This window comes from Staurois parvus, unplaced genomic scaffold (assembly GCF_062004578.1).
Source record: "Staurois parvus isolate SC_StPar_1 unplaced genomic scaffold, SC_StPar_1.0 ptg001429l, whole genome shotgun sequence".
NCBI classification, from domain to species: Eukaryota; Metazoa; Chordata; class Amphibia; order Anura; family Ranidae; genus Staurois; species Staurois parvus.
Window position 1 is genome coordinate 200,178 of NW_028319225.1, and position 9,147 is coordinate 209,324.

Consider the following 9,147-nt stretch of genomic DNA (forward strand, 5'->3'; position numbering starts at 1 on the left):
TTGTTAGAAAAGTGGGAGTTAGTCAGAGTCAGGATATTATTAGAAGTATTGTATATCCAGGTTATAATCTCCACTTTTGGTCAACCACTAGAGAAAGACCCAATAAATATCTTAAGTCCAGACATTTTTATAAAGTAAATTGTCATTTGGAAGTTGACCCCTGTTTTTTGGGACAGCCTATAGGACAGATTTGTAACACAGACCTTTGTAAGTGTAAAAATGGGAAGTGGTCAAAGTAAGGATAAACTCCCTCCCCCAAATGTTGGTGAGACATGTAAAGATTATGTAGCCCGTATCTGTGGGACAGATTACTATCTAGTTAACCCCTGGGTGGATAAATTAGCAGACTGGAGTGAATTCATGGGAAGTGTTGACCCGTTCCCCCGTGATGGGAGCAATGATATTTTTCATATGGATATGATTAGGGGTCTCTGTCTGGGGGATAAACAGGCTTTCCCATGGTATAAGGGAGATCCTGTGTGGGATCAGAAATACATGACCAAAGGTGGACAAAATTGGTTAGAATTTGCCCCTCTCTGGTTTCATAGACAAACTGGGAAACAAAATAAAGCCAAAGCTAGAAATGTAGATGCCACTAAAATACATGCATTAGAGTCAGAAATAGACAGACCCACACACCCTCTCATGCCATTCCCTCCCCCATATGTCCCACCTGTCCCACAGCCCACAAAACTTTATCCATCTCTTACTGAAGAAGATATTGATTTTTTAGCCGGACATTATGCAGTCCAACACCCCACTGCACCTCCAGCACCAACACTTCCACAGACCCCTCAAATACCTAGTGCAGTTCACATTTCTACCACACAGCCTAGTACAGTTCAAACTCCCGCGCCCTCCCAGGGTGTGGTTCAAAGTCCTACCACACAGGGAGAGACAGGGGGAATAGCTGTTTCTTCAACTACTGAAGCAGATGACTCACTTGATGATTCCGCTAGTTCAGGCTCTCTGCTGTTCAGAGCAGCTAATAGTCTAGGTATAGTGGACATGCTAAGTCCATCACACACACGCCATAATACCCAATATGGTATTGATTCCAATACACAACAGATGCCCTTCATGACAATAGGAGACAATCTATTAAAGAAACCCATTGAGATAGAAGACATAAATAGGATTGTCAAACATTGTCCAAGACCCACTGTTTCTTCAACGGCTACTGTGAGCTATTTGAAGAAAGCATGTAAAGGTAGAAATTACACACAAGAGGATATGCGCCTTATCCTCGATGGAATATTGGGACAAACTTTCCCTTGGAATTGGGGTAATGTTGGGACCATATCCATCCTAGAAGCAGGCGACATTACTGCCACAAATTATAAATTAAACACAGAAGATGGTAGGGACAATATGTGGAGAGAGGTCTCAGAAGAAATGGAAAGAGCTTTCCAATCTAGATCCTCCCTCCCTACCGCAGTAGCCTGCAAGCAAAAGTCAGGAGAAACTGTGTTAGATTTTTGGAAAAGGTTTAATGAGACATGGACACAAGAGGCAGGACTGACATTGCAAGACACCATGCATAGCCTACTGATTCAGACTTTCCTGTCCAATCTAAAACCCAGTGTCATGTTAACTGTAAAACAGATGATTTCTGAATGGCCCACTTGTACCAGAGAACAATTTCAATTGAAATTGACTGAGAAAGATGCTGCCGGATGTCTAGAGATACCCAAGGCGGTGGCCACTCATTTTCAGGAAGATCCCTTTCCCCACACAAACCCACCGTACAAGAGAAGGGGGGGTTTCAATAACGGAGGCAGAGGCCGGTTTAGGGGAAGAGGGAGGAATAATAGGGGACGGGACACGGGTTGTTTTAACTGTGGGGCTGAGGATCATTGGAGAAATCAATGTCCATATGAAACTCAGGACCACGCCCAGCATAGCCCCTCCCCAGGCCAACCACAAAGGGACCTCCCACAGCAGAATGTGAGGTTTCCTATCTCTTGGCAGACACAATCACAAAATAAATGAAGGTGCCCAGAAGGTGGTATCCCAGCATTCCCGCTTGTCTCTCACTCTTATAAGGAACAACCCCTTGTATCCTTGCATATACAGGGCAAATTAATCCCATTCTTGTTGGACTCAGGCGCGACTCGTTCGAGTCTGAGTGAGGATTATTATAAGGGAGAGATAATGAATGCTGAACCTTCCATGGGAATAAATGGGATACTGACCAAGACTTATAAAACACCGCCTCTTCCAATTTTTGACCCCATACAGGGAATCACTCTGCTAGATCACTCATTCAGAATCATACCCAATTGTCCAGTTAATTTGTTAGGGAGAGACCTCCTGGGAGAGTTGAACATCAACTTGAGATCCACAAAGAGAGGTGGTATTGTGGCTCACTCTGCCAAAATGCCAATCATCCCTGCCATGACAATGATTACTAAAGAAGACCCCTCATTTCCTGCTGGAACAATTAATGACAAAGTTTGGGCAAAAAGTGCCTTGGATGTGGGATTCATTTCCTGCACTCCATATAAGGCCACACTGAAACCATGGGCTCAACCTGTGTTTCACAAACAATACCCTTTGTCAAAAGAAAAGGAGGAAGGAATAGCGCCCATGGTGGAACACTTTCTCAAGGAAGGAGTCCTTGAAGAGGTGATTTCACCATACAACAGCCCAATAAATCCAGTTAAGAAGCCGGACGGCTCTTACAGATTTGTGCAGGACCTGAGGGCCATTAATGATCTTGTGATTCCCATTGCCCCAATAGTGCCTGATGTACCAACACTCATTTCCTCCATCCCAGCTGATGCTGAGTTTTTCACAGTGATTGATCTGACAAATGCATTTTTTTCAATCCCTGTTGCCAAGGAGACACGCCCAATTTTTGCGTTTCATTACAGGAGAAAGACCCTTACTTGGTGTAAATTACCGCAAGGGTATGTAGATTCGCCTGTGGTCTACTCTGTTGTCCTCCAGGCTACCTTAAAGCCATGGACTCCTTGCCATGGTTCAGTTTTGGTTCAATACGCAGATGATTTGCTTCTCTGTAGTGTTAATCGGGCAGCCAGCCAAGGGGATAGTGTAGATCTCATGAACTGGTTATGTGAATGTGGTCATAAAGTGTCTAAGAAAAAGCTACAATGGTGTCAGAAAACTGTTGAATACCTTGGTTTTGTTCTCACAAAAGGTGAAAGGAAAGTCAGCCACAAAAGAGCTGCGGCTCTTATGGGTCTGCCCCGCCCATTGACCAAGAAAGACATGCTCACCTTTCTTGGTATGATTGGTTACTGCCGCCAATGGATACCTGACTGTTCCTACTATGACAACATTTTGAGACAAGCCACAGGTTCAGAAATGTCAGATCTTGTGAAATGGTCAGATGATATGTGCAATGCTTTTGTGTATCTGAAAAATGCTATGGTAATAGCCCCTGGTCTTGGTCTGCCCGCATATAATCAAATGTTTCATCTGTATGCTAGGGAAAATTGTAAAACTATGGCAGGGGTCCTGGCCCAGGAGCATGGAGGAAAACTCCGCCCTGTTGCTTTTTTCTCAAAAATGGTTCCAGTACAGGTCCAAGGCATGCCTGCGTGTCTCAGAGCACTAGCATCAAGCGCTATGGTGGTCCAAATGGCTACGTCACTCACTCTGGGACATGAGACCACCTTACATACCACCCACAATGTGTCTATTCTACTCAAGAATATACATACCCAACACATGTCGGCCCAGAGACTTAGTGGATATGAGGTTATATTGTTGTCAAACCCTAAGTTGAGAATAAAATATACCTCTCCCACTTCAGGTCCAGCTCCAATTTTAAATGCCTTATTAGGCTTAAAGGGAGAGCAGGATGAAGTTGTTCCACAGCATGATTGCCTGGAATTGATTCATCAGGACACCTCCCCAAGACAGGATATGTCTTCTGTGGCTCTTCCAGAGGCACAGAATGTTTTTGTAGATGGCTCTTGCTCGAGACCCACTGACACTGTTTACCATGCAGGATATGCGGTGGTGCAGTTGCCAGATAAAGTACTTGAAGCAAAACCCATCCCATACCAGTCAGCTCAGGCCGCTGAACTGATAGCCCTTACAAGAGCATGTCAGCTTTTTGAGGGTCAGGATGTAAATATTTACACAGATTCCAGATATGCGTTTGGCGTGTGCCACGATTTTGGAATAATTTGGGAAAAGAGAGGATTTATTGCAGCAGATGGAAAATCCATCTCACATTCATCTCTGGTGAAGGCTTTACTCAAAGCCATACAACTGCCAAGATCCCTTGCTATCCTACACTGTAGGGCACACACAAATGAACAAACTGATATTGCAAAGGGAAATGCTTTAGCTGACAAAGTAGCAAAAGAGGGGGCCCTTACCCAGCCTGCCATGATCCAAATGCCAATGCTCACCCCTGAAATGCCACTGTTGGATCAAACATTGCAGGATTTACAGACATATGCTACCTCAGAAGATATTGAGCAGTGGAATGCAGCTGGTGTGACAAAAGATCCACAAACTGGACTTTGTGTCACAGAGGGGAGACCATGCATTCCAAAGGCCAGTGCACCTCTGTTCATCTCACAGTATCATGGAGTAGGTCACAGGGGATGGCAGGTTACATGTGAACTGCTGGATAATGATTTTTTCATTCCTGGCCTTCCCTCTTTGGTAAAATCATATGTGTCTAGATGCATTACATGCATAAGGAATAACCCAAACAATCCTCACAAGGCAAGACATGAACACCTGACATACCCATCAACACCTTTTACTCACCTACAGGTAGACTTTACACACATGCCAAAGGACACAATTACCATTATATTCCTTTCATCGAATATAATTCTCCATCGTAGTCTGCTCCTTTATCAATCCATTCCAGCCTTTCTTCTGTATAAGCATCCATTTGCATAGAGATCAGGTATTGTTTGTCAGATGGCACATGCACAGCCAAAAGTATCTGTGCTGAGGTCTCACTCTCCTCTTCGGCCACCTCGGACGTTTTTCGTTGGTTTTTCACTGCTTCTTTGGCAGCTATATCTGCCAAGTGGTTCCCTCTGGTCTCTTGAGAATTCAGTTTACCATGTGCTTTAACCTTCAAGACAGCCACTTGGTCAGGCAGGAGCAGTGCATCCATTAAATCCTTGATGGCTGGGCCATGTTTTACCAGTGTTCCAGCCGCTGTCAGAAACCCTCTGGCTTTCCAGATGATACCGAAGTCATAAGCTACTCCAAAGGCGTACCTTGAGTCTGTGTAAATATTGGCTCTTTTACCTTCTGGCATCTTACACGCTGTAGTGAGGGCTTGAAGCTCTGCTTCCTGGGCAGATAAAGTTGGTGATAATGCTCCTGCTTGTAGAATTTCAAATTCTGAGGTCACAGCATAACCTGTGTGGTTCTTGCCTCCTTCATCTGCATATCTGGAACCATCCACAAAAAGTGTGTATTCAGGGTTTTCCAGAGGAATTTCACTCACTGTAGGGAGATGTGTGGTTTCCATGCGCATCATTTCAAGGCAGTCATGTGGAGTAGTGCAGGGGTCTCCTTCTTCACCTTCACCTTCTTCTGCCCCCTCGAAAAATGGCAGAAAAGTGGCTGGGTTGAGGGTGTGACACCTTTGGAGGGTCACATTGTCAGGAATGAGGAGGGAGATTTGCAACCGTAGATGTCTGGCTGTGGACAGATGTCGGGGTTGTACCTGATTCAGGATGGCAGCAATGTCATGCGGTGCCAGAAGAAGCAGGGGGTGTGCTAAAACGAGGTCTGAAATTTTGTCCAACAGTGCTTGAGCAGCGAAGACAGCTCTTAGACATGAAGGACCACCCCTAGTTACGGGGTTAAAATGGCAAGAATAGTACCCAATGGGTCTGGTTTGCCCTCCATGTTCCTGAGCTAGGACCCCTGTGGCGTGACCTTGCTTTTCTGACACAAACAGTTTGAAAGGTTTCTCATAATCTGGAAGTCCCAAGGCAGGAGCGGTGGATATTGCTTGCTTCAGCAGAATAAAATTGTCCAGGGCCTCGCTTGACAAGGTAAATGGCACAGACTTGAGAGCATCATAGAGTGGTTGCATAAGGACCGATGCATCAGGGATCCATGCCCTGAAGTAGGATATGAGTCCAAGAAAGGCATGCAGTTGTTTAGCTGCTTTAGTTTGGGGAATATCCTGGATTACAGCTACACGGTCCCCCAGTCTTATTTGAGGATACTGCCATGAGGGGTGACACGGGTTTGCCCATTTCCTAATGAGAGTTTGGGCGTGGTGGTTGATGTTCGCGCTGCCCTTCCTGGGGGTCCCTGTCTTGTCTGGGATATCTTGGGGCTCTGCATTCTCTTCTAAAGTGTCCCCGTTTCCCACAGTTATAACAGGTGATCCTTTCCCTGATATTGGGCAATGGTGGTGGACGAGTGTAGGTGGGATCTTCGTCATTGACCACCATGAGGGGCGCTGTTTTTTTCCCTTTTTGTTTTCTATGCCTCTGGCCACCAACAGTAAGTCAGACATCTTCATAGAGCGGTATTCAGGGCGGGCCACCATTAGACCTTTTCTGATATCCTCTTTGAGCCATGAGACAAAAGCAGTTGAGAGCATGTGTGTGCGTACCTTTTCATATTGAGAGAAGCCCAGATCATCAAAGGCCTGTATGAGTCTGGCATAATACTTCTCCACAGACTCCCCTTTATCTTGGGTGATGTCTTGAATCGTGATAGACTGATCCGCCATTTCTCCTTTGCCCAGTCGTGGAGCTGGGCACAGAACTCCACGCCTGAAGAATAGGAAATAACACTTGTCAGGCAGGCGTCATTGAAGGCCATCTGCATAACTGGCCAGAAAATATGTCCTGCTTTAATTCGGCATAGACTGCGCAGGTCTTTCCGAGCAGCTGAGTAAGTTTCTTGCATCTGCACTACCCTGCGGTAAAAGGGCATTGGCTGTTTCTCTGGGTCAGGCAGACTCGTCACTAAGGCCGCTGCTTGTGATGGGGTAAAAGCGACATACATTACCGGTGCCCCTTCTGGTAATCTTGAATGTCGAGGCTGTCTTGTGTACTGTTCCTGTTTAGGTTGTACTCCACTGTGCATGGGTTTGGGAATCAAATCTACTGGTGCCCTTGTCGCTTGCAGTTGTTGATCACTCCATTCAAATGCATCGTCATTCATGTATCCGGCTTGTGAAGGTGACACTTCCATATTGGGAAACACGGGAGTGTGGTAGGAACCATCCTGGTTTAGAACAGGGAGAACTGGATAAACGCCTTGTTTAGGCCTTCTGGGTGTACCAAGATGGCCGCTGGGCAGAAGTGCACTGAACTGGACAGGAAGTGACAATACAGGTGCAGCAAGATGGCTGCTGCCAGGAAGTGTACTGGGCAGGGCAGGAAATGACAATACAGGTGCAGCAAGATGGCTGCTAGTGGGAAGTGTACTGGGTAGGGCTGGGGTGGTGGGAATAAAGTAGGCGTTAGACGAAGGGCAGGGCTGTCCCTCCCCTCCTCCGCCCCACATTCCAACATAGGGCGGTGGTTTTAGCACACTTCCATTTTCAATTTTTGTGATACACATACAATGTACAATCGCCATTTTCTTGAATTCCTTCCAACTACCCTTCTTTATGCAACACTTTTGCAGTTATTTTTTTTTTTTTACCAAGCTTCTGTCACGTTCAGCAAACCTTTATCACATAACATTCCTCTCTGTTCCTGCAATAATTTATGCCAGTCCTCCGGCTGAAGTCAGGCAACGCTGACCTTCAGCTTACAAACTTTCGCTACTTTAGATAACTTTTTAACTGCTTCACTTCCTTCTCTCCTTTTCACAATATCACATGCTAGCAATCCTTTCTGTGGCTTGGCTGTCTTCTGACCCATCTTCCCCCCTCTCTCTGGGCCACCCAATTCGTATCCAAGCTCTTCTCGCTCTGTTCTTTAACCATAGTCTCAGCTAACGGTTTTAGAGGCAGCGCGGGCAACTATTTAATTAATATCCCTACTCCGCTGCTTTCTGTCTTATCTCAGAACAAACAGTAATCCACAAATACACTCAGAACAGGACATTACACCTGTCGCCCCTTGCTCCGTGAAGCCTCAGCAGCTGAACTACACCCTCAGGGGTCTCCCACACTGTCAACCCCGAGTCACCGTCCGTAGACGCTTGTTGCAAGGTTCCGTCTTCCAGGGGCCGACAGCTCACCTGGTCAGAAATCTCATTGCAACTTACACTGTTCAACAAATTTTTATTTTTTGCCAGTTTTGGAAACAAAAGGATCCATTTCTTAATGAATTTCACATTCTGAGTTCAAATATAACAATGAAATTTGTCAATTGGCTCTAGTTTTTCTGTAAACGGAAAGTTTTCTACTATAGGCGTAATGACTACATAATGCACAATAATTATATAGATAGATGTCTTTCCACAAATATAAAGCAAGTGATATTGACTACATACCAAAGCCTAAATGGCATAATATATTGCATAGGATTACCAAGAAAAATTATAGCCATAAGCTAAGTTGAATCATTTTAATACTTAGGATTCTCACTAGTTTTGTCTTCAGTTTGTGTCGGTTTTGCTTCTCTTGGCTTTTCTCTTGTATTCGAGGAAAGGGCTATCTCTTACAACTGCACGTGACTACACGCTTCAGGTTCTTCCTCACTTCTCTCAACCACGAAGGATTCTGGTGCTTTAGGAATTGGTAGCCCCTCTCCATGAGGAACTGGACGTATTGCCGATGGAATATTTGGATAGTGCACAGATAACTTTTTCTTCTTATTTAGCCCTTTTACAATTGGAGGCACCATACAAAAGTAACAATTACTAACATGATCTGTTGGCTCTCTCCAAATCATTGGCACAGCGAAAGGCATAGATGCCTTTTTTCCATTCAACCATTGCTCCAGTGCCGTCCCACAAGAATTGCAGCATATATGTGGTGCCCAGCTCTTGTCCTGGTCTCCTATCTTGCAGCCAAAATACAAGTTGTAGGCTTTCTTAATCATTCCTGTTATCCTCCTTTTTTGTGAGATAAAAGTTATTTCACCGCAGATATAGCAGAAATGATCTGCTTTATTCACACAAGTTCGAGGCATTACTGAGTAGCCTATATAAGCATAAAACGAAATGTAAAGACGCTGAAGAACTACAATCAGCTACAGATACTGCAGCTTTTAT

The 9,147-nt window shown here is 45.0% G+C and overlaps 1 protein-coding gene across 1 annotated transcript; it reads right to left on the minus strand.

Moving 5' to 3' along the window:
• Positions 1 to 4,798: 4,798 nt before the first annotated feature.
• Positions 4,799 to 7,170, minus strand: LOC149436065 (uncharacterized). Its single transcript, XM_089662090.1, has 3 exons — positions 6,980 to 7,170; positions 6,584 to 6,746; positions 4,799 to 5,896 (listed from the first exon to the last, which is right to left on the minus strand). Exons 1-3 carry the CDS (start codon positions 7,168 to 7,170, stop codon positions 4,799 to 4,801), a joined length of 1,452 nt encoding a protein of 483 aa, XP_089518216.1.
• Positions 7,171 to 9,147: the final 1,977 nt, after the last annotated feature.

What these genes read in the sequence shown, in the direction of transcription:
- LOC149436065 (XM_089662090.1), bottom strand. Translation starts at nt 7,170, where the DNA reads ATGGAAGTGTCACCTTCACAAGCCGGATACATGAATGACGATGCATTT. An exon ending in CCAGAAGGGGCACCGGTAAT is followed by an intron (nt 6,747 to 6,979) that starts GTATGTCGCTTT and finishes CCTATTCTTCAG; the next exon opens with GCGTGGAGTTCTGTGCCCAG. An exon ending in GCTTCTCTCAATATGAAAAG is followed by an intron (nt 5,897 to 6,583) that starts GTACGCACACAC and finishes GTGTCAGAAAAG; the next exon opens with CAAGGTCACGCCACAGGGGT.